Consider the following 26,531-nt stretch of genomic DNA (forward strand, 5'->3'; position numbering starts at 1 on the left):
CTGCTACTGCTACTACTACAAATATTAGGACTACTTTAGCCTAAAGTCCAAAAGAATGGATCTCTAGTTCACTTTACAGTCAATTTCGGGTGGTTCATATAACAGTACTTGGGAACTGTGAAGAGTGGACAGGCTAAGCAATAGACCAACTCTGTACGTAGTAAGAGCCACACTGACCTCTAGCGGACGCGTCCGTGAAGTGCAAAAAAAGCGTTGCAATGGCATCCATAACAGAGTTGAAACGCGGTGAGTTGATTATCAAAAAGCTTGTAACATACCGTGTCATTGTTCCAATGTCATAATAGTTTAGAAAATGTGTTATTTTGATCATGTTTGATCCTCGTTCGATATTCATGTTATAATTAAGAAATGTTATAGAAAATATCAAAATAATATTCCTAACCGAACAACCGAATCTCTACACTGTTGTTGTGTACAGTAGCAGCCAAGTCACTTTCTCTATCTCAAATGAATGATCTGTAGCTTTGAGAGAGACGCTGGAGGCCGGGGGGTCCTCGGGCAGCTGAAGGCGAGGATTCGGGCAGAAGTGTTCAGTGCGCTGGACGATCAGACCGCACCGCGCCCGCCGCTGTCCCACGAGAACCTGCTGATCAATGAACTAATCCGAGAATACCTGGAGTTCAACAAGTATCGATACACTGCATCAGTGCTTACCGCAGGTGAACAGACCAGCCCTGCTGGAGGAGGACCATATATTTGTCATCCTTAGTATATTATGTACTTACCAATGAATTCATGTAAGAACAAACTCCGAAAATTATTCTGGTTATAAACAACAGCTTTGCAATGGTTTTGTCTTTAATATGTCCAATGTGTTTCAGAATCAAGTCAGCCTGAAGTTCCCCTGGACCGTCAGTTCATGGCCAATGAGCTCAATGTCACTGAAGATGCAAGCGCCAAAGCTGTGTAAGTATGATTTGTGAAGAACTCCCTCACAAATCATAAGCCACTTGGTGAACCACTTGTTCATATTAAAGGTGCACTCAGTACATTTTTCATCATTAAAAAAAGTTTAACTCCTAAAGACATGAATTGTAATTTTGCAATGTAGGAAATCATGACCACCCACATTAAAATTAAGACTCCAGTCATATCAGTAACCTTATAAAAGTTGTTTTATTCTACATGTAGAGGGTCCGCACATGGGGGCAGCCATGTTATGATCACATGACCAGCAGAATACTACTCCCTTAAAGCTGCACTATTGCTGTGTCCGAAATTGCCCCCATCCACAATATAGTGCACTATTTTGGGTGTCAGCCATTTTGTAGTAGTGTCCGAATTCGTTCCCTACATCTCGTTCTCTATATTTGTTCACTCATTCTTACCCACAATGCAATTTGATTTAGAGTGTACAGTCGATGTACACTCGCCGACGCTTTTTTGCCTATAATCCAACACGAGGAGGACTGACATGCAGGGAGAGAGAGCGGGAGATGGCAGTTTCCAGCTTTATTTCATTCCTGCAATGTTTTATTTCACGCTGGCTATAAAGTTTTACTTTCTGACATACAGCTGAAGTCAGAAGTTTACATAAACTTAGGCTGAAGTCATTAAAACAATTTTTTTAACCACTCCACAGATTTAATATTAGCAAACTATAGTTTTGGTAAGTCGTTTAGGACATCTACTTTGTGCATGACACAAGTAAAATTTCCAACAATTGCTTATAGACAGAATGTTTCACTTTTAATTGACTATATCACAATTCCAGTGGGTCAGAAGTTTACATACACTAAGTTAACTGTGCCTTTAAGCAGCTTGGAAAATTCCAGAAAATTATGTCAAGCCTTTAGACAATTAGCTTCTGATAGGAGGTGTACTGAACTGGAGGTGTACCTATGGATGTATTTTAAGGCATACCTTCAAACTCAGTGCCTCTTTGCTTGACATCATGGAAAAATCAAGAGAAATCAGCCTAGACCTCAGAAAAAAAATTGTAGACCTCCACAAGTCTGGTTCATCCTTGGGAGCAATTTCCAAACGCCTGAAGGTACTGCGTTCATCTGTACAAACAATAGTACGCAAGTATAAACACCATGGGACCACGCAGCCATCATACCGCTCAGGAAGGAGACGCATTCTGTCTCCTAGAGATGAATGTATTTTGGTGCGAATCAATCCCAGAACAACAGCAAAGGACCTTGTGAAGATGCTGGAGGAAACAGGTAGACAAGTATCTATATCCACAGTAAAACGAGTCCTATATCGACATAACCTGAAAGGCTGCTCAGTGAGGAAGAAGCCAGTGCTCCAAAAACCGCCATAAAAATCCAGACTTCAGTTTGCAAGTGCACATGGTGACAAAGATCTTACTTTCTGGAGAAATGCCCTCTGGTCTTATGAAACAAAAATTGAACTGTTTGGCCATAATGACCATCATTATGTTTGGAGGAAAAAGGGTGAGGCTTGCAAGCCGAAGAACACCATCCCAACCGTGAAGCATGGGGGTGGCAGCATCATGTTGTGGGGGGTGCTTTGCTGCAGGAGGGACTGGTGCACTTCACAAAATAGATGGCATCATGAGGAAGGAAAAGTATGTGGATATATTGAAGCAACATCTCAAGACATCAGCCAGGAAGTTAAAGCTCGGTCACAAATGGATTTTCCAAGTGGACAATGACGCCAAGCATACCCCCAAAGTTGTGGCAAATTGGCTTAAGGACAACAAAGTCAAGGTATTGGAGTGGCCATCACAAAGCCCTGACCACAATCCGATAGAAAATTTGTGGGAAGAACTGAAAATGTGTGCGAGCAAGGAGGCCTACAAACCTGACAGAGTTACACCAGTTCTGTCTGGAGGAATGGGCCAAAATTCCAGCAACTTATTGTGAGAAGCTTGTGGAAAGCTACCCAAAACGTTTGACCCAAGTTAAACAATTTAAAGGCAATGCTACCAAATACTAACAAAGTGTATGTAAACTTCTGACCCAATGGGAATATGATGAAAGATATAAAAGCCGATATAAATCATTCTCTCTACTATTATTCAGACATTTCACATTGTTTTTTTTTTTTTGTTGTTTTTTTTATTTTATTTTCTCCCCAATATGGCATGCCCAATTCCCAGTGCGCTCTAAGTCCTCATGGTGGCGCAGTGACTCGCCTCAATCCGGGTGGCAGAGGATGAATCTCAGTTGCCTCCGCTTCTGAGACAGTCAATCTGCGCATCTTATCACATGGCTTGTTGAGCACATTACCGCGGAGACCTAGCGCATGTGAAGGCTCATACTATTCTCTGCAGCATCCGCGCACAACTCACCACATGCCCCACCGAGAGCAAGAACCACAATATAGCCACCACAAGGAGATTAACCCAACGTGACCCTTCCCACCCTAGCAACCAGGCCAATTGGTTGCTTAGGAAGCCTGAGTCACTCAGCACGCCCTGGATTCGAACTTGCGACTCAGTCAGCATCTTTACTTGCTGAGCTACCCAGGCCCCCGACATTTCACATTCTTAAAATAAAGTAGTGACCCTATCTGACCTAAGACAGGGAATGTTTTCTAGGATTAAATGTCAGAAATTGTGAAAAACTGAGTTTAAATGTATTTGGCTAAGGTGTATGTAAACTTCTGACTTCAACTGTATCAAAACTTGATTAAAATTAACATAATAAAATATAGCAATCCAAAATCATGCAGATAAATTGAACAATTTAATTATATAGTAGAAATATTTGATTGTTATTTATTCATTTTTTTATACATGATTTATTTATCCACTAATTTACTGAGGTGATATTGTTAACTCAGTAGACTGTGCACAGTGGAAATTATTCAGATATTCATTTATCACATGTACGTATTTGTCTAATAATCAGTGGGTGTTATTAATAACTTTAGTATTGTATTACAGTCGCGTGAGGGCGTTACGCGCATGTCATTTCTTCTCGGTGCTCAGAAATGCTTCCGAGTTTGTCAAGATGAGAGAGTGTCATGGTAAAATAATAAAAATGAATTAAATAATGTACGCTTGTACAAATGAATTTATTAATGTTGGCAGTTTTTAACAATATTAATATTTTAATAATAACGGATTCAACTTGACAAACAGAGTGAAGATTTATTGTTTATACCATTCTGTAAGAATAACAAGTATTATTGTTGTTATTATGATTATTATTATTATCCTAAATGTAAGAAAAATTTACAAATGTGTCGAAGTTGTTCCTGTGTCACCTCCAGCGCTCTCTCCGATGCTCCTTGTATACGTCAGCGTCCGAATTCACTCATTCTGTTCACTCCTTGCCTGATGTAGGGCACTCACAGACATCCACTGTATAGGAAATAGTGAATGAGTGAACAAGTGAGTGATTTCAGATGCAGCATATGCAATTTTGGCCCTCTAGCGGTTGAAACATAAAACTGCATGTTACTTACGGAGGAACAGTGTTTTGGTAATTACGTGAGTTGTACTTCAACTCTGCTCTTCTGCGTGGATGAATCTGATGGTTTGAGGAGTAACCATGGTTACAGGTGATCATCTTATCAGAGCGAATGTCACTAACGACAACAAAACTCGCCCCCTTCCCTCAAAAAATAAATAAATAAATAACGAAAGGAAGAAAGAGGTGGATATCCGAAAATATGTCTTATGAGCAGGTAAGTAGCATATCTTCCGCTGTTGTTTTGACTTATTGAAAACAGTTGTTTTAAAATAAATAGCGATACAAAAGTTAGGCAATGATGACATAAGACATTACAATTACTAGTCATATCAGATAAAATCAAATGGTGAAAACTCTTATAACTTAGCAAGCAGGCAAATAGACCAAGGTAGTAACTGGTTTAGAGATTGGCATTGTTACCAGAATAAAAGTTTTTTTTTTTCCATTGTCCTTCCTTCCTCAGAAATGAAATTGAAAGCACTGCAGTATCACAGTCCATAATAAAATGCCACATTAAAGTGGCTAACGCTATATTTGACACGCTGTATTTGACACTTTCACTCATTGATTAAAGTAATCATTGCTGACTGTGAATAGTACATTTCTACAATGGCATCTGAAACTGAAAACGTTTGATTTTAAATGATGCTGCATCCATGCCGCTAAGGTGTCAGTGTCAAGTCCAAGATGACACAAAGACAAAAGTTACTGAGTGCACATTGAAAACTATAAAGCTGGCCTCTAAGGAATGTTTGAGCAAACCAATGGCTTGGGTTTCATTCAAACAGTTAAGAGCATCCATTTCCATCTTGTACAACAGCTCCCACTGTCTAAATTGGAGTGTTTAGGAAATGCATCAACACTGGATTGTCAAGACATTTCATTGGGGTCTTTAATCATGTTTGCTTTTGCACTTCCATGTCTTGCTGTTGCTTTTTAGGCCTCTGCTGTATGGTTTGCTCCATCATTTCCTTAGCAGTAAGGAAGAGAACAAAGGAAAACTCTTCCTAACAAGCTCAGTAACGGTGCCTTCAAAAGAGTCATAAAACGAATAGGTGAGTGAGAGGAAAACTAATCAAATAAGTACATGTCAATGAGCATGAGTTTGCTTTTTCATTTTCTTTTCTGTAAATTTGAATTTTTGGTTTATAATGTGTTTCTTCACTTTCAGATGCCTGTTGTGTTTCCAGTTTCTAAGAGGCAACACTCACCGGAGGAAATTATATTAAGCAGTTAAGGCACCATTTCGGTGTTAAAGGGGCCAAAATACTCTGTTTAGTTTAGTTTGGGTTTAGATATTGAGTGCATTTATTTATTTTATTTTTGTATTGATGGCATCAGTTGTATGGCTTAATCCAAAAGCAATTCAGTTTCACTTTTCTATGGAATCCCATTTCTGCCACATAGCCACAAAAATAATTGTGCTTTGGTAAATCAAAATTATAAGATACAAAGTCATAATTATGAGATAAAAAAGTCATATTTCTGAGACTAAAAGTCAAAATTAGGAGATTAAAAAATGAAATTATGAGAGGCTAAATCATAATTTTGAGATACTAAATTATATTTATGAGATACTAAGTCAAAACAATTTTGAGATAAACAGATGAAATTATAAGATGCAAAGTCATAATTGTGAGATACTGAATCATTAATATGAGTTGCTAAATAATAATTTTGAAATTCTAAATCATAATTATGAGATGATCTCATAATTTTTTACTTTTAAAAAGTAAAAATGATGAGATCATCTCATAATTATGATTTAGTATCTCGTAATTTTGACTATCTCATAATTATGAGATATAATTTATCTAATAATTTTGGCTTTTTAGCTTATAATCTTGATTTAGTATCTCATAAAGATGATTTAGCATCTCATAATTATGACTTTGTATCTCATAATTTTGACTTAACGAAGCACTATGTTTTTTTTTATGTGGTGGAATGGGCTTCCATACTTTTCAGCTGCACATCTGATATAAGACATAATGGGATTACAGAGATGTTTTTAGTTACAATATAGTATAATATAGCAATTGTTTTTTATGAACTGTATGTAAATAGTCTTGACATTAATTGGATGTTTTTTTAGCATTTCAAAAAATAAAATAAAAGCAACATTAAATTTACATTTGCTGTAAATAGAGCCTTTTATTTATCTGTATATATTTAATGTAAAGAAGAGTGTTTTGTTACATAAATGATGAAAAATGCAAATATTCAAGGGAAAACTCCGAGTTCAGTTCAAGTTAAGCTCAATTGACAGCATTTGTGGCATAATGTTGCCTTACACAAAAAAAAATTTCGACTTGACCCTCCTTTTCTTTAAAAAAAAAAAAAAAAAAACGGGGTTACAGTGCACTTACAGTACAATGGAAGTGAATGGGGCCTGTCCGTAAAAGTTCAAATGTTCAAAAAGTGTAGCCACGAGACGAAAACAATATGCGTGTTAACATGATTTTAGTGTGATAAAATTGTTTACTTTTCTTTGTAAAGGTATATCCAATTTTTCAACTTCATTGCCATGACAACGGTACACCATAAACTCTAAAACACCATAAAAAAGACTTAAACAACTTTACAGCCAAATAAATACATAACTTTTAACAAAAGAATTCATATAAGTGCTTTACTAAAATTATAAGCTTCACATTTCTGCCTTTAAACCCTCCAAAAATTGGCCCTATTCACTTCCATTGTAAGGGCCTCACTGTAACCTCGATTTCTGCTTTTTTTAAAGAAAATTATGGATGTCGAAATTATTTTTGTGGTGATCAACATTATGCCACAAATGCTGTCGACTGAGTTTAACTTGTATTAAACATGGAATATTCCTTTTAAAGACTTAGTGAAGTTCTTGATAATTTCTCTATTTAAAATTGTCAGATAATCATTTTAGATAAGTGCTTTGAGGTTCATTTTAAATGGCAGTACACTACAGAGTTGCCAAAACAAGCCTGGATGACTATTTCTAAGTGAAGCCCCAGGTCCTTGAACTATGAATTTTGAGCATTCTTTCTTTTAAGTAGCTGTCATTCCTCACTTTCCTATTGTTTTGCCAAAGCCAACCTGTCTTGTGAAAATGGCATTTAAACAAAAGTTTCCGGCTTAATCTGTTCTCTCTAAATTGAAAGCACTCTTCTGTTATACTGTCTGTTTCTATTGGAAGCACTTCAGATTTGACAAGAGCAAAGTATTTTTTTACCAGTTTTACCAAAATGTATTGTGGTCATTCTTGATTTTATGATTCAAGCGCCTCTACTCAGAAACTCCTTGAGATGATTCAGTGTGTGTCAGTTCAGATGTGTTGTAGTATGTTTTGTTTTCTTTCACTTCACAACAACACAACATTTGAGGAAAGAAGTTCTCAAAGTGCAATGTCATGATTCATGGCAATGGCAAGGAATATTATATGCCTCAAAAGTTTTAGGGTTGGCAAATAAGTAGGGCGATCATGATAAATTTTCTCATAATTAAAGGTTTCCCGTAAAAGGTTATCATCAACAGACAGATCATGTGAAACATTTTTAATAAATATGAGCCGCAAAAATATTTGCTTGCTCTCCTGCTGCTACGTTGGAACTGTGTTCCAACAGGGGCAAATATATACACTCAAATATGACCCTCAAAATATTTTATACTTTCATGGATTAGAATCAGGAGTTAGCAAACCTGGCATCCAATTAATGAAATGAGATTGGCGGTGTGGGTTAGAGCTACTTTGACTTATAAAAAGCACTCAAACATTTTGAGTTTGCTATTCGCAAGAAGCATCTGCTGATGTGGATCATGCCTCACAAAAAGAAATTGGAGAATAAATTTTTGCCTTGCATAAAGCTAGAAAGGATTACAAAGTTATCTAGAAGAGCTTAGATATTCACCTGTCCACATTTAAACATTTTCTGTAAATGAAGACGATTAAGTACTGTGGCTACTCTCCCTAAAAGTGGCCATCCAACCATGATGATTGAAAGGGCAGACCGCAGAATGCTCACTGAGGTAAAAAAAAAAAAAAAAAATAAGAACCCTAGAGTGATAACTAAAGACTTGTAGGAGTCATTGGAACTGGTCAACATCTCTGTTCTTGAGTCTATTATACGGAAAACATTAAACAGCCATGGTGTCCATGGCAGTACACCACGAGGGAAGCCTCTCCTTTCCAACAAAAACATTGCTGCGCATTTGAAGTTTGCCAAAGACCACCTTGACATTCCACAACACTAATACTTGGAAAATGTTTTGTGGACTGATGAAACTATGGTTGAATTATTTGGAAAGAACATGCAGCAATATGTATGGCGTAAAAAGGGCACCGCATACCGACTTGATTACATCATGTAATGGTGTAGGGAGTATCATGCTTTAGGGCTGCTTTGCTGCTTCGGGCCTGGACCACTTGCCATCATCGAGGGGAAAATTAATTCCCAAGTTTATCAAGACATCCTACAGGATAATGTCAGTGTTGCTGTGCACCAGCTGAAGCTCAGTAGAAGTTGGGTGCTGCAGCAGGACAATGACACAAAACATCAAAGTAAATCCACTACAGAATGACTTAAAAAGAAGAAGAAGAAAACCCACCTTTTGGAGTGGCCCAGTCAGAGCCCAAACATTAACCTAATAAAGATGCTGTGGAACGACCTCAAGAGAGCCGTTTACATAAGACTGGCTGAGCTGAAGCAGTTCTGTATGGACGAATGGTCCAAAATTCCTTCTGAACATTGTGCAGGTCTAATCCGCAGCTAACGGAAACGCTTGGTTGAGGCTATTGCTGTCAAACGAGGAATGACCAGTTACTAAACCCAAGGGTTTACTTACTTTTTCCACAGCAGCGTGAAAGTTTAATGGGATGTGTTCAATAAAGACGTGAAAGATTATAGTTGTTTGAGTATTGTTTGCTTAAGCACATTGTGTTTGTCTATACTTGTGACTTTGATGATCACATTTTATAACCAATTAATACAGAAAACCAACTTATTCCAAAGGGTTTACATACTTTTTCTTGTCACTGTATAAATAACAGGATATGAACTTAGTCACATTGTCTAATTCTACCAGAGTTTAGCTTTCAGAATGCAGAATTTGTCACTCTTTTTTTTACCGTTTTATGCTGTTGCCTTCTTTAATTTTTTCATGTTATATTTAAACGACATTGTCAAACGTTTTTGACCACATTGTTCAAACTGAGGTTTTTGTTTAAGCTCAGTAGTTAAATCAATAATCCTATAACCCTGTTATAGAGGGAAATAATACATTTTTCAATGTGATATTTTTATTTTATTTTATTTATTTTTTTACAGAAAAACTGACACAGATCACAAAAATATTGCCTATAAAAATGTGGTGTGGTTCATTGATATTTACTAGTTAATGCTTTTATCAGCCATGTTTCCTCTGACCATCAAAACTGCAATGATGTAACAGGGTTGGCACAAAATGAACATTAAAAGTAATGGGCTTTTTTTCCCCCCTCATCTGCATTTAAAAGGTACACCATAACTGAGTGATACTACCAGAACTTACTCAGCTATCCCAAAACAATTAGTGTATAAATTCCAAAAAGACTGTGATGCAATAGATATATCCCAATGTCTATGGTGGTTATAACGTGTATTTGAACTCTTTCATTCACTTCATGTCATTTATTCTGTTTTTGCATCTTCAGTGGTAAGCAAAACACCATAAAAAGTTTATTACTGTAATCAGCTTCTGACATCGTCAGTGGTAATGCCATGGCATATACATTAAAATGGTTTTGTCTATCTTTTTACTGATGTAGGCAAACCTTAAAGCTCCACAGTTACTCTGAATGACTTCACTCCAAATTAGTTTTTACAGGGTCTCAGAAGACTCTCTGCCCTGAACTGTCTACCACTAGCTCAGCTTTAATATAGCACATATTTCCCATTCCCTCCTCTTCTTCAGACACAGTGTCAGGTCTCATTACTGATATAATGTCCTTCCATGCAGTTACAACTACAGTATGTATCTAGACATTGGAACTGAACAGGTTTTTTTTTTTTTTTTTTTTGTTGTTGTTGTTGTTGTTGTCTATATTAAGTTTTCATATTGTCACTTCTTACAGTATGAAACAGAAAATAGTATGAAATGAAGTGTCCCCTGAAGCCATGTTGCAAAACATGTAACATTACTGTAACACTTTAAGTAGAGTCAATAAGACAGGAAATACATACAAACAGGGCCGTAAAGTAAGGTACTTGGGCCTCCTGACTGTTTATTGCCCTGGGCCCCTTAATTGTTTTTAAAATACACTTTATTTTTTTTGCGCCCCTAGAATTGTTCCTACCTTTCTCCTCACTTGCTGCTGCCCTGCGTATAACATTTACACATTTTACAATAAATAGAGACAAGAAACTCAGTAAATGGACAATATACAATGCATCCAGAAAGTATTCAGAGCGCTTCACTTTTTCCACATTTTGTTATGTTACAGCCTTATTCCAAAATGGATTAAATTCATTATTTTCCTCAAAATTCTACAAACAATACCCCATAATGACAATGTAAAAGAAGTTTGTTAGAAATCTTTGCAAATTTATTAAAAATAAAAAATGAAAAAAAATCACATGTACGTAAGTATTCACAGGCTTTGCCATGACACTCAAAATTGAGCTCAGGTGCATCCTGTTTCCACTGATCGTCCTTGAGATGTTTCTACAACTTGATTGGAGCCCACCTGTGGTAAATTCAGTTGATTGGACATGATTTGGAAAGGCACACACCTGTCTATATAAGGTCCCACAGTTAACAGTTCATGTCAGAGCACAAACCAAGCCATGAAGTCCAAGGAATTGTCTGTAGACCTCCGAGACAGGATTGTATCGAGGCACAGATCTGGGGAAGGGTACAGAAAATTGAAGGTCCCAGTGGAAGAAGTTTGGAACCACCAGGACTCTTCCTAGAGCTGGCCGCCTGGCCAAACTGAGCGATCTGGGGAGAAGGGCCTTAGTCAGGGAGGTGACCAAGAACCCGATGGTCACTCTGACAGAGCTCCAGCATTTCTCTGTGGAGAGAGGAGAACCTTCCAGAAGAACAACCATCTCTGCAGCACTCCACCAATCAGGCCTGTATGGTAGAGTGGCCAGACAGAAGCCATTCCTCAGTAAAAGGCACATGACAGCCCGCCTGGAGTTTGCCAAAAGGCACCTGAAGGACTCCCAGACCATGAGAAACAAAGATTGAACTCTTTGGCCTGAATGGCAAGCGTCATGTCTGGAGGAAACCAGGCACCGCTCATCACCTGGCCAATACCATCCCTACAGTGAAGCATGGTGGTGTCAGCATCATGCTGTGGGGATGTTTTTCAGCAGCAGGAACTGGGAGACTAGTCAGGATTGAGGGAAAGATTAATGCAGCAATGTACAGAGACATCCATGATGAAAACCTGCTCCAGAGCGCTCTGGACCTCAGACTGGGGCGAAGGTTCATCTTCCATCAGGACAATGACCCTAAGCACACAGCCAAGATAACAAAGGCGTGGCTCCAGGGACAACTCTGTGAATGTCCTTGAGTGGCCCAGCCAGAGCCCAGACTTGAACCCGATTGAACATCTCTGGAGAGATCTGAAAATGGCTGTGCACCGATGCTCCCCATCCAATCTGATGGCGCTTGAGAGGTCCTGCAAAGAAGAATGGGAGAAACTGCCCAAAAATAGGTGTGCCAAGCTTGTAGCATCATACTCAAAAAGACTTGAGGCTGTAATTGGTACCAAAGGTGCTTCAACAAAGTATTGAGCAAAGGCTGTGAATACTTATGTACGTGTGTGTGTGTGTGTGTGTGTGTGTGTGTGTGTGTGTGTGTGTGTGTGTGTGTGTGTGTGTGTGTGTGTGTGTTTGTTGTTTAATAAATTTGCAGAGATTTCAAACAAACTTCTTTCATGTTGTCATTATGGGGTATTGTTTGTAGAATTGAGGAAAATAATGAATTTAATCCATTTTGGAATAAGGCTGTAACATAACAAAATGTGGAAAAAGTGAAGCGCTGTGAATACTTTCCGGATGCACTGTACAATATACAGTAGTATACAGTACATACAATATCACAGGTGAGGCACTGAGGCAGGTATTGTGATGGTATGGAGCATTTAATTTAATGATGTTACACATATTTAACTGAAACCAGTAAACACTTTGGCAGCCATAAAATACTAAAACTTGGATGTAAACTAAAAGTAACAGACAAAGTGTGAAAACTACACCAATCTGGATTGACAAACTGAATATATAAAATAGAAATAAAAACTAAATTAAAAATCCAAAACTATAATAACCCTGCCATAAAAGTGTTAACTATACAGTACCCATTCACAGACAGAGTTAGGAAGTAATGGATTACATGTAATATGGATACATAATCAGATTGCTCTAAGCAAATACTTGTAATTGAATTACATAATATTTTAAAATGTGTGTAATAAGATTATAGTTAAATTTGATGGATTACATGATAACATGACTTATTAATTAATTACTAATTTGTACTTCTTATATACTTTATACATTTATTAATGATTAATGTTTTTTATCAAAATGTAATCCAAAAGATTACTAATCAGATTACATTTCCTAAAAAGTGTAATCTAAAAGATTACATTACTTATTACAAATGTTGTCATGTAATTTGTAATCAGTACCAGATAACATTTCATAAGTAATCTACCCAAAGCTGCATATGCATATTAATATTATTCAGTCAAACAAATAATCATAGTTACAAAGTAAAACGGCTATTTAAAAACATTTATTGTTACTGTTTTTCAGCACAGTGTAGCACGAGCAGGTGCAATACCTTACATTCCTTAATTGGAGTCTTTACCAGCAGCTACTCCGAGGTTTATTGTTGGTGAGTAAACAGTAGAAAGATATCCCAATAAATACCTACAGTATTAACAATGACACTGCTGTTGCACCATATTTAGTCACTCAGTCCAAGTCTTTTGGTGTTCCCTTCTAAACACAGAATACAGCCGAGATTCCAGGCAGACCCCATTGTCCTTATATGGCACAACAGAGACTTGTGTAGAGACATGCGTCTCCCTCCCTGCCCTTCTCTCTCCCAGCCTCGCACTTTTACTCACTCTCACTATACACCCCCCCCACCCAAGACACTTGCTCTATCTCCCTTCCTTTCCTTCGCACATCCAGAGGAGCTTGATGCTGACCAGAGACAAAGCCACCGCTGCAAGGCCTCAATGCATACCAGCCATGGGCCTGTTCCCTGGAAACATCACAGATATGATTTACTGAATGCAATAGGAGGTTGTCCTTATATAGAAAGTCCCATTAGATAGCAGGAGCACATTGCGGGAATGGAGGGGACGGAATGTGATGTGCGTAACGATAAGGGTCCCAAAAAGGATCTCAGGGGAATCGCCTCGTCCAGATGTAGTGTACAGCATGTAATCTAGGAAATCTCCCTCCCTCTCTCCTTCTCTCTCTCCCTCTCTCTCTCTCTCTCTCTCTCTCTCTCTCTCTCTCTCTCTCTCTCTCTCTGGCTCGTTCTCTTTCATCTGTTTCTGTATGTTAGAGGTTCCTTTTTTGATCAGCAACTGCTTAACCTTCTTAGGAAGATGAAATAGACAGATGTCAAGCAAGACAGTATCAAGCCTGTAATGAATGAATACCTATGGATGACATACAAAGTATACTTTGGGTTCCAAACGTCTAAAATCACATTGAAAAGCTATGTTTTTTCTTAATTTTAAGGGATAGTTCACCCAAAAATTAAAATTCTGTCATAATTTATTCACCCGTTTCACTTCCTTTCTCATCTTTTTACCATATAGTTTAAACCTAGAAAAAAAACAAAAAAAAAAACCAAAAAAAAAAACTGAAAGTTGTAGGATTTTGAAAAGTGTAAAACAAAGAAACAGTATTACATAAAATGAAGAACAAGATGTAAGATTCTGAATTATGTCTAGATCACTAATCAAATAAGCAAGTTTGTGACGTTGACCTTGTACAAAAGGTCAGATTTCACATGCTCTTTGGAACGTTTTCAAATCATGTAGGGATAAGGTGTATGCTGCAAGCATACCAAATACAAAGAAATTCTCAAATTCATATATATATATATATATATATATATATATATATATATATATATATATATATATATATATATATATAATATTTTTTTCACTAAACTTTCCACTGAAATTGTTATGCTGATAATGCTGTGATTGACGTTTTGATCAAATAGTTTTTATGAAATTACAAAACAATGCAAAATAGATGCTTTTTTTTTTTTAGACTTTTGGACCCCACTGTACATATTTGGTATGTTATATGGAGGTACAAACATACATTAAGTGATGGGTAGTAACATATTACATGCAATCTGGATTACGTAATCAGATTCCAAAAATGTAGTACTTGTAAATAGATTAAATTACATTTTAAAATACTCATAATCAGATTACAGTTACTTTTTTATGGATTACATGATTACATATTAATCAGACAAAGGCAGTAAATTGCACATCCAGACCTGATACTAGACACCAGCCATAATTACACTGAAGATGGAGCAGTAATCCACACATAAATGCCGAACCGACTGAATTAGTGCAGTTAAGTTTTGCTAATTGCTTTTGTACTCTGCTTCAAAAATGTACATGAATGCACTTATTTTACGTTAATTCACAAATATTACTGTTCTGATTTGTTACCACACACGGATGGCATTTGTAATGCTAAAACTGTCAAAGTAAGAACATATTAAGTTCTTTGATTTTTGTTTTTGTGTGTGAGTCTCTTGTTCACCCAAGAGCTATTCCAAAAAAAAAAAAAAATAAAATAAAAAAATGAAATAATTCCCCTCAAAAAATCTAATTTAAGACTTTTTCAATATGTTTGAAACCAACAGCTAGAAGAAAACCAAAACAAAACATGCATTTGTGTTGTTGGTCTTGTAACCATTGTGACAACTTCCCCATGTGACAACAAGCCCCAGTTTCCCCTATATATGAATTACAAAATTTACATTTACATTTAAATGTCACTATGCTTTTGAACTTTAACTTCTGTAATTTCCAGAAGTTATATAACCATCTTTATTGTGCAAGTGCATACTGCGTGTTAACCAAAAAACTGCGAGGATTATGAAATATGACAAGATTATTACACCGTGTACTAATGAATTCCTGTTCATCTTCATTTTTCCGTTTCATCATTGCAGTCTCAAAACGCTACTGAAGTGTTAAACACTTTGTTCTGTAGTAAACCAGAACATTTAAATGGATGCTGCGCGTGCCACTGTAGTTCACCTGACCTGTCAAAAGCGCTGACCAATCACAGTGCGATTCGCCTGAGCGGCCCCGCCCACTCCATCCACAGCGCCGTTTAAATAATGTTCTCAAGCTTTACCGTCTAATTTGGACTGTTCGTTTTTGGAGTACCTCCCTGTCGCAGGACTCTCCAAACCCTAACTTTCCAAATCACAACCGCTTTGCGCCAAGTTTTCATCAGTCTTGTGAGTATGCTTTGAGTTTAGTTCTTAAATAACTTAACATTTCTCTATGAGTAATTACATATTTCATTCAGCTGTTTTTGTTGTCTACAAATGATATGCAAATGATCTGTGACTGTATGTCTGTAAGTTGATAATGCACTGTCAAGTGTGACAAGTTCCTTGGTTGCTGAGCTGTGTGAGAAATTCACAGTGGTCAATGAAACTTGCTGTCAACATTGAATTGTTTGGCAAGATGTGACTGGCAGTTGTTCATTCAGTTATTATGCTGTCATTAAATCAAGTAGCATTGTTGAGCTGAGCATGCTCATACTGTGATGACCTCGTAGTCATAAACATAACCATCATTAAGCTTGGTCTTAAAGCAAGTCTCTCTGTATGCTCTTATGTGAAAGTTTGACTTCAGCAGAGTCTATCATAGGAAATGGTTGGGGAAAATGCGCAGAATGAGAGGCAGTGAGCTTGACTAACCAAAGAGTTTCCTGTTCTCCAAATATGGTTGTCAAATGCAGCTTTCTGCTGTGCTGAACGTTGTGGTGAAGAGCAGACAATGTCAACTGACTGTCCTCTCATTTCCCATTGAAGTGATGACATGTACTGTCAGCCAGACGTAGACAAGAGTGTCATAAAATCAGTCCAAAAAGCATCACTTTCTTTGAACAAAGTGGAGGTGAAGTAGTCATTGCATTCATTACCTCGTCTCATTTTTTGTTGATTAATGGCTAGATCAGTCACATAAACATTCCTAAGGGTTATTCTGCGGTCATAAAAAAAAAAAAAAAAAGGAAGAAAGGTGAAAGCGATGAGAAAAGATTGAGACTTATGATAAATTAGGTATGCTCAGATCTAAACTATTCAACCACGTTGGACAGAAATTATTTTAACAGCTTTTCCAGAATATCTTTCATAACGCAGGTAAAAGGTGTGTGGTTAAAGCAGAAGTTTTAATCATGCTAGGTCCAGTAGAAAAAGCTGAAGTCTGATTTGTGAGATGCAAGGTTTTTACCAGCTTGTTTGTAACTAACCCTAATCAGTATCTGTGTTTGATGTAGTTTGGACCTTTTGGTGGATTGCTCATTTGCTGCTAGACTCTTCCTGGAATTCCTGTTTTTCTTAAAACAAGTAGCTGGACAGCTGTTTCCCAGTTTAATCCATTCTTATCACAGGATCAACACATTTTTTGGAGAAAGAAGGATTTTATGGGTATTGGTGGCAACATGTTGTTTAATGTGCTTGGTCTAGTTATATAAGAATATATTGTTGCATGTGTATCCTTCTCAATAAAAATGTTAATAACAAAAGCTGAAATGACACAGCTGCTTATGAGAGAGAAAAAAAAGATGGATGGATGGAATGAGAAAAGGATAAGGAGGAGTACAGAGAGGAGGAAACCTTTCACAGGACCAGGGGTCATAAAAATCCATCAACACAGCACATGATCATATGATCTTCTGGGCATTTGGCCCACCTGAGCATGGGCCAATTTAGGACCCTCATTTATGCTACCTTTAATTTTGGCCATTAAAAGGACCTCTTGGCTCGATACAAAGAATAGGCCTACATATTTCATAGCTACTTGTTTTATTGTTGCAGGAAAGTGAGTAGATAATATATTAAACGTTTTGAATATAATATTATTTGTAATTTGTGATGAATTATTTACTAAAACCAGATTCCCTCCTACTTGAGAGCATACCGTGGTCCGTTGGGTTGTCCCAAAGAATTTTGCGTGCTCAAAGCCTAGTGTGACCGCCCCTTTAGAAAGCAATTTTATCACACTCAAATTATGTTAAAATGCACATTTAAGTGCCTCACTGTAAAAAAATGTTTTAAAGAAAAGGAGGGACAAGTTAAAATACATTTTTGTGGTACTCAACATTATGTCACAAATGCTGTCAATTGAGATTTACTTGTGAACCAGAATATTCCTTAAAGAGCTGAAATGAAGGAGGTTTCCTTCATGTTTCCTTCCGTGTTTATATCAGTCCAAAGAAAAGGCCATGAATCCATGCACAGGACACAGGAAGTTCCCTTTTTTAATTAAATCAGCTTGTCTTTTCAAATTTGTTTGTTTGCCTTGCCCCCAAACGATTAAAGGGCGTTTTAATGACCCTTTTCCCTCCGTTGTGTTTTTTCGGATGACGATTTTGTCGTCATTAGGCAAAAGAATGTGGATTCCTTGGTTGAAGAAAAAGGAGAATTTAGGGATTCATTTTTAGAAGGGCTTAATATTTTAGCATCTTAAACATTCTGTTTTATTTATTTATTTATTTTTCAAAAGTAGGCCTAAACTTGTGAAGGAAGAGGTCACTGGTTGGTTTTGACTTATTGGATTATATTACATTATGTCTTTTCCTTATTATCCACTGTAATCCACTGAAAGCTTCCTAGCAGTGAGAGGATGTACTTTACAGGCTGGTGGTGTCTTGCCACATCTTATCAGAAACTGTCAGCATTTTAAACATGTCTAGTTTTCTGTACTCAACTTGCTCAACAGCACACACTTAATAGATGCCCATGTTCTTAAAGTCAGACAACATCAAAGAGTTAGAGTCTTTCTCCATGATATAATTGAGCAAGTGAATCTAGTAGTGTCTGATTTTAGGCATTATTCAAGTTTGATTTAAGACATTATACAGACGTTAGCTCAACTAGTAGAGCATGGTACTAGCAACATCATGGTCATGGGTTTGCTTCCCAGAGAACACACGTACTGATGACATATACCTTGAATGCACCATACATCGCTTTGGATAACAGTGTCTGCCAAATGCATAAATGTAAATGTTTTCGCAGGATGAAATGGAGGTCAATTATTCTGGTGTTAGTTGGTACTAGCAAGCTTTTTAGTCTTCCCTGTATGGAGCCCCTTAGAGGATGAGGAAGGAATTTATTTTCTGAAAGAGTTCCCTCACAATAGTTTGCGTTCCCGCTCAATACGTTTTGTGTTCCCTTGCAATAAGTTTTGTATACATTTTGTGGTTACTAGGTTTTACTACAAATTTCATAGTTCAGCTATGGTTACTGTAGAAAAAACATTGTTAATTTTTAAAAGGGATGGTATTGCGAGGGAACCCAAAATAGTTGCAAGGAAATGCTAAACTATTGCTAGACAGCGCAAAACTTATTGCAAGACAATGCAAAACATATAACAAGAAAACGCAAACTATTGCGAGGGAATGCAAAACTTATTGTGAGGGAATGGAAAAAATTATTGCGAGGCAACGCAAAACGTATTGCTAGGGAACGCTAACTGTTGCGAGACAATGCAAAAATGATTGTGAGGGATTGCAAACTATTGTGAGGGAAAGTTAACTATTGCGAGGGAACACAAAACTATTGCAAGGCAACACAAAACTTATTGCGAGGGAACACAAAACTAGTGCGAGGCAGCACAAAACTTATTGTGATGGGACAGAAACTATTGCGAGACAATGCAAAACTTATTGTGATGGAATGCAAATTATTGTGAGACAACGCAAAAATTATTGCGAGGCAACGCAAAACTTATTGCGAGGCAACGCAAAACTTATTGCGAGGGAATGCTAACTATTGCGAGGCAACAAAAAACTTGTTGCGAGGGAACACAAACTATTATGAGGGAATGCAAAACTATTGTGAGGCAACGCAAAACTTATTGCAAATGAACGCAAACTAATTGCGAGGGAATGCAAAACTAGTGTAAGGCAACACAAAACTTATTGCGAGGGAACGCAAACTATTATGAGGGAATGCAAAACTAATTGAGAGGGAAATGCAAAACTATGGTGAGGCAACGCAAAACTTACTGCGAGGCAATGCAAATATTGCGAGGGAACACAAAACTATTGTGAAGCAACACAAAACGTATTGCAAGGGAATGCAAACTATTTCGTGGGAATGCAGAAACAATTGCGAGGGAACACAAAGTTTTGTGAGACCATACAAAACTTATTGTAAAGGAACGCACACTATTGTGGGAAAATACAAAACTATTGCGAGACAACGCAAAACTTATTGTGATGGAACACAAATTATTGTGAGACAATGCAAAACTTATTGCTAGGCAATGCAAAACTTATTGCGAGGGAACGCTTACTATTGCCAAGGAACACAAAACTTATTGCGAGGGAACACAAACTATTATGAGGGAATGCAAAACTAATTGCGAGGGAACGCAAAACTAGTGAGGCAACACAAAACTTGTTGCGAGGGAATGCAAACTATTGTGAGGGAATGCAAAACTAATTGATAGGGAACGCAAAACTGTTGAGAGGCAACGCAAAACTATTGCGGGGGAATGCAAAACTATTGTGAAGCAACACAAAACTTATTGCAAGGGAACGCAAACTATTGCGTGGGAATGCAGAAACAATTGTGAGGGAAAGCAAAAGTATTGTAAGACCATACAAAACTTATTGAAAGGCAATGCAAAACTTGTTGCGAGGTAACGCAAACTATTGTGAGAGAATGCAAATCTTATTGGAAGGGAGCGCAAAACTATTGCGAGGCAATGCAAAACTTTTGCGGGGGAATGCAAAACTATGTTGAGGCAACGCAAAAGTTATTGCGAGGGAATGCAAACTATTGCAAGCGAAAATAAAAATATTGTGAAGAAACACAAAACTTATTGCAAGGGAAGGCAAACTACTGCGTAGGAATGCAGAATTTATTGCTAGGGAATGCAAAATTATTGTGAAACCATACAAAACTTATTGTGAAGGAACAAACTATTGTGGGGGAATGCAAAACTTATTGCGAGGCAATGCAAAACTTATTACAAGGGAACGCAAACTATTGCGAGGGAGCACAAAAGTTTTAATGAGGAAAGGAAATCAGAAAATACATTTTCTGCCTGTCCTCTAAGGGGATCCATAGTTATGTTGCTAACTATGCTAGACACAGTTTCATAGTTGTATTTTAAAGTTAAATAAAAAATGTCTGGTTGGAAAGGACACCTAACACTTCATTTAGCTTCTGCTAGAAACCATGCGGGTGAGAAAAGATTTGTCCTATTTACTAAGGCTGTTATATCATACAATGTAAAGTATGAACAATGGATATTTAAGAAATAATTTGTAAATGTAAAATTAAATTGTTCAGTTGGTTTATATCAACGACTTAGCTTTGACATTGTTTCCCAAAATTTCTTTTAAGCTCCTCGTTCGCAAGAACTCCAAAGCTGCACCTGCTGTATGATGACTGTAATGTACAAAATACTTGTATAAACTTCCCTATATCAGCCCACCAGAGGAAGAGAAGGGTGGGGGAAAGTGGCAGGAAAATTAGAACCCCCCCCCCCCCCAACCGACCACTGTCCCTGCCTAATGTTATCATTTAGGAGTAAACTGCAAGTCCGGCTGGAGACATACTATTCCCTATAAGGGCTTTGTTTGGGAGTTCACTTGCTTCTGCTGTTTAGGTTGACAGATCGTCCACTGCCTAGAAGGCTGCCTTATATGGTCACTGCAGCACGGGACCACAGCTGCAAAAGAAACAAGAAAAACGGCATTTGCTGCAATGATTATCACATGATTATATATGTTTTGTCTAAGAAGAGTGTTTCATATCATGCTATGTATGGCTAGAGTGATAAATTGTTTAATCAAAGACTACAAAATCATATTATGTTTCCCAGCTATTTATTAGTAATTTCATCTAAATAGGGCATGATAGTGGTGTCCCCTGTGACCTGTGTCATGTTTATTTAGAAAGAGGGCTGGTTTAATTGGTCAACTTTACAAAAGTTAATGCAGTGTTTGTGAATTACAACCAACCCCAAAAATCTTCCAAAAAATATTTGGTTGCATATTCCATCAGGAAAACATATACTAATGCTAGCATTACACCATGAATGTTTAATTTAGAGATCAGCTATTATGGGAACTCATTTACACACAGAAACCATTAGCTACAAACTGTTTTACTTAAAGACCATTATACTCTCTAACACCACTCTACACTGTGGTACAATGGTACAATCTACACTGAAAAAAATATTAGCCTAAGCTAAGAAAATGTGCTTCATTACCTGGTTTGATTCAAGTCATTGATCACTGAATCAACCTGAATACATTAGGTTACACCAACAAAACTAATTTTAAGGGTTAAATAAAGTAGAAATGGCTCCTTAAGGTAACAACTGCAGGTGACCACATTGTATATTAAAAACCGTATAAAGGATTTTGTGTTTCAAATATCTGTTTTTTTTTCCCCTCAAATTTGTAGTTGCCTTAACCCCAACACCAAGATGACGAAAAAGAGCTTGACTGAGGATGAGAAATTCCTTTACACGGACAAAGACTTCATTAACAGTCCCGTCGCCCAGGCTGATTGGACAGCCAAAAAGCTGGTATGGGTCCCTTCTGAGAAACATGGTTTTGAGGCAGCCAGCATCAAAGAGGAACATGGGGATGAGGTACTGGTGGAGCTGGCGGACAATGGGAAGAAAATCACGGTCAACAAGGACGACATCCAGAAGATGAACCCGCCTAAGTTCAGCAAGGTGGAGGATATGGCCGAGCTCACCTGCCTGAACGAAGCTTCGGTTCTTCACAACTTGAGAGAAAGATACTTCTCTGGCCTCATCTATGTAAGTAGGCATCGCTGATCTTATTTTAAGCCAAATAAATACTCAAAAGTACGCAGATAAAAAGTAGTAATTTGCTATCTGTTTGTTTGAGCAGCCTGACTTGGCCAGACATAACAACACTGGCCCAACCAATGGTGTAAAATTATAAACAATGAAAATGCATGCGGCCATCAAGAGTCGCTAATATCATAATTACGCAAGAACCGTATGTACTGTAAGTTCCAAACACATTAATGATCAAGCAAATTCGTATTTAGTGGGAAATTCTGAATTCTAGATAAAACCCAAGTTGCATGACTTTGGAAGGGGTGTGTCATCATAAAAGATGATGGAAAGCAATGATTTAGCATTTTTGATTTCCTCCGTATTTTATTTCAGACTCATGTGTTCATAATAAAAAATGCCCAACTTGAGCATAAGGGCTTCCCAGGTGCACTTAAAGGCAGCAAAAGTCCTAATTTTTGCAGTTTTGTTTGGTGCCACTATTGGAGCAGAAATTACACATTTCACCTTTAGTCATGCACTGTTTGGATACTAGCATCTTAAGGCCTGAATTCAGAAAGTCTATCCTTGCTGGCGTTAGAATTACATAACACTTAGTTCATACTCATAATACATTAATAACAGCCTAAATATATCATCTTTAAGGAACTATATTGTGGCTAACCTTGGGTCAATATGTTGGGAAAATAATTTTGCATTGGCAGTCATTTACCATGACATTAAATGCCAGTGTTGGTTTACAGTATCTAATGCACTTAAGTCTGTGTTTAAGAATGAGGAACTAATGTGCACTTCCCAGGAGCGAGGGATTATATAACTTCCATAGGCCTCCAAACTATGTGTGCACTCTGTTTAGGTAACAAACCATTAATTAACTAAATTTATGTTCTGAAGATGTCTTCAGAGTCTCTCGAACAGGAGTCTTCCCTACAGAATATACATCACCAGAGATTTAAAATACCAAGAGCTACAATGTACAGATTCAAAGCTAGCTTCCTCAGACCAAGACTACTGTGCTGAGATGTGTCTTTGCTCTTCTTTACATGATGTATTCATACTATAAAACTTTAAATACAGTGTGCAATCTGGAAAGTTTTTTTTTTTTTTTCAGACATACTCTGGGCTGTTTTGTGTGGTGGTGAATCCATACAAAATGCTGCCAATCTACTCTGAGAAGATCATTGAAATGTACAAAGGCAAAAAGCGCCATGAAGTCCCTCCCCATATCTACTCCATCACGGATAACGCCTACAGGAATATGATGCAAGGTGAGGCCTTCTGGAGTCCAGAATCTGGACGCTTACTCTTAGCATGCTAACGCTTTTGGTTGACAAAGATAAGCTGTTCTTGCTTATTCAATTCATAAGATGTCAACAATGGTTTGGATTTCTTGTTAACCATTGCCTTTTATACTTTAGACTCTTAAAATTAGATTTGTGTTCGTTTACATGGAGTGTGACAGCTCTGAGAACAGTTGATGTTAACAAGTCAGTGGTGTGGAGTGAGTGTGAAAGCATGTGCTAGCAGAGGCCACATGCCAATTTATAGAGTCAGCTTATTAGGATTTTCAGTGTAGATATGCTCAGCTCTAAAATATTTAATCAGCTAGAAATCTTACTTTGTGAGTGCAATCTGCATACAGTTATTTTAAAAAGAAATCCTTATCACGGCAGCAAAAAAAATAAAGTAAAATTCATTGGTGTTAAGGTGTGGGAACTCTGCTTTTCGTTTTTAATGGAGTCACCAAGAAACACTTATCTTACATGAAACATCGAAGCAATTGCATTCAAAAGCAGAAGTAGAAGATGCATTGTCACGCTGTTCCTCAAGGGGAATATGGTTGTTGGGTAACACAGTGCAGTTCTTATTAAACGGATTACATTAATCTATTATATACCTTTATTATACATATTTAGGAATGTTAAGAATTGTATGAATGTTTAGATATGGACTGACATGGCCTGAAAAATCTCACCAAAGCACCATAAAGTCTGTAAATGACCTCATTCATGCAGATTAACGCAGAATGCCATGTTCAGTCTCTACAACTGGACTTACTTCCTGTTATATGAAGACAAATAACAAATAACAAGAAAAAAAGTTTTGTAGCAACTAATTACCTTATGAAAAGACATCTTGAATATGTTTTGGGGGACTGCTATATCCTGACCTCCAGTGTATTGAACAGCAGTGTTGTGCTCTCACTTGAGGAAACTACGCATTCCTGCTCAGGGGCTTACACTGATCTCTCTCTTTGAAGTCCAGCAAGGACCATGCTTAACCGAGGATGACATGGTGTACCCTCGTCATAAGTGAAAAAATCAGGAGCTCATATTGGATGGAATGAGAAACAAATGGAAACACATAGAATATAAATGGAGTGCCATTTGTTGTTTTGTTACTGTTTTTAGGGGTGGGCGGTATGACCAAAATCTTAAATAGACAGTATATTAATGTATATGTTACATCTTGCAGTATATTACATAAACATGTGGGAATGTGTATTTTTGAATAATCCAATAAATGAAATAGATATGAAAGGTACTTAAAGGACCTATCCAGGGTTCAATGCAAGTTAAGCTCAATCGACAGCATTTGTGGCACAATGTTTATTACCACAACAAATAATTTTGAATCGTACCTCCTTTTCTTTTAAAAAAGCTAAAATCGAGGTTACAATGAAGCACTTACAATGGAAGTGAATGGGACCAATTTTTTTGTGGGTTTACAGGCAGAAATATGAAGCTTATAATTTTATTAAAGCACTTACATTAATTCTTCTGTTAAAACTTGTGTATTTTTTGTGCTGTAAAGTTGTTTAAGTTGTAAAATTGAATATAACTTTACAAAGAAAAGGTTAGTAAAAGATTTTATAACACTAAAATCATGGTAACGCATATTGTTTATGTCTTGTGGCTAAACTTTTAAAACAGTGAGTATTTTACGTTTTCAGATTGGTCCCATTCACTTCCATTATAAGTGCCTCACTGTGACCCAGATTTTTGCTCTTTTTTCTTTTTTTTTTTTTTTTTTTTTTTTAAGAAAAGGAGGGACAGTTCGAAATAAATTTTTGTGGTAATCAAAATAAATATATAAAACAATACCTGAACATCTTGCTTTTCATCAAACACTCTGGCTGAGTTGCTGTGTTTCCCCATCAGTGTGTTTAGATTTGGGTTTCTGAGTCTCGATTGCCCTGGTTTGTGCCTTAATTAGGAAGAAACAGGGGAACAGACTTCTTGTGCATGGAACCTTGCCCAGCTTAAGTCATATCCAAAATGAGAAATAGCCTTTCATTGTGTTTACAACAGACGAAGGGTCTGTAGTACATAAGCAGAATAGGCTAGCTCACATTTAACTGATTAGCTGTTTGGGTGTTGGTCCAACCTCCAGGATCATAGATAAAACTCAGTTTAGAGTTCATTCACTGGCATTTCCAAGAGGTTCATGTTTAGATTAACTTGAATCAAATACTTACAGAACCTAAAAGCTTTTTTTTTTTTTTTTCAATTCCACCTTTGACAATCATTAATGGTAGGTGTGGCGAGCAGGGTGGGGCTGAGTGGCGTCTGGGCAGAGCGAGGCCGGCAAGATAAGTGGTGAATGATATCCACCTGTGTGCCACACCGGCCTCGCGTTCCAGTGAGGGGTGGTGGGAGTATTTAAGGAGAGGAGACAGCGGCAGAGGATGGAGAGAGATTCACGAAGTTGTCTGTCTGCATTTCAGTGTGTGCTGAAAAGCAGCTGTGTTGTAGTGTTTAATGTACACTGAAAAGTGCCACATTAAAGTGTCTTACATGTTTGTCAAGCCGGTCCCAGCTTCCTCCTTGCAACCCCATTACAAACTTTGTTACTGTAGGTCTGACAAAAGTATAAAAACCATAAATGGAGCCAAGATCATCTTAGAAGATTTTCAGGTTCTAAATTTAGAAGTGTGATTTAATGATTAACCCATTGCATTTCCCAACTGAAATTTAAATATTATTGAATTGTTTGCATAACAGTATTTGATGGTACATTGCAAGATCTTGACTTTATAAAACAAGTCTTTAATT

The 26,531-nt window shown here is 37.3% G+C and overlaps 2 protein-coding genes across 4 annotated transcripts in view; both read left to right on the forward strand.

Annotated features, from left to right (window-relative positions):
• Positions 1–218: 218 nt before the first annotated feature.
• cep20 (centrosomal protein 20) lies at positions 219–6,543 on the forward strand. Its single transcript, XM_051707662.1, is given in 6 exon segments — positions 219–246; positions 484–501; positions 504–680; positions 843–927; positions 5,353–5,467; positions 5,584–6,543. Coding segments are annotated over 5 exon segments (414 nt in total). The 3' UTR covers positions 5,459–5,467; positions 5,584–6,543.
• A 9,208-nt stretch (positions 6,544–15,751) lies between these two features.
• Positions 15,752–26,531, forward strand: part of myh11a (myosin, heavy chain 11a, smooth muscle) — a 44,310-nt gene continuing 33,530 nt past the window's right edge. For 2 of the 3 annotated variants that reach the window (XM_051706554.1, XM_051706555.1), the window contains exons 1-3: positions 15,753–15,905; positions 22,110–22,473; positions 23,588–23,744. In XM_051706554.1, the coding sequence (XP_051562514.1) occupies positions 22,132–22,473; positions 23,588–23,744 (499 nt within the window). In that variant the 5' untranslated portion in view covers positions 15,753–15,905; positions 22,110–22,131. Of the gene's footprint in view, positions 15,906–22,109; positions 22,474–23,587; positions 23,745–26,531 lie in introns of all 3 variants that reach the window. The other variant, XM_051706556.1, reaches the window with a different exon arrangement.

The sequence above is a fragment of the Myxocyprinus asiaticus genome, chromosome 9 (genome assembly GCF_019703515.2).
Source record: "Myxocyprinus asiaticus isolate MX2 ecotype Aquarium Trade chromosome 9, UBuf_Myxa_2, whole genome shotgun sequence".
Lineage (NCBI taxonomy): Eukaryota > Metazoa > Chordata > Actinopteri > Cypriniformes > Catostomidae > Myxocyprinus > Myxocyprinus asiaticus.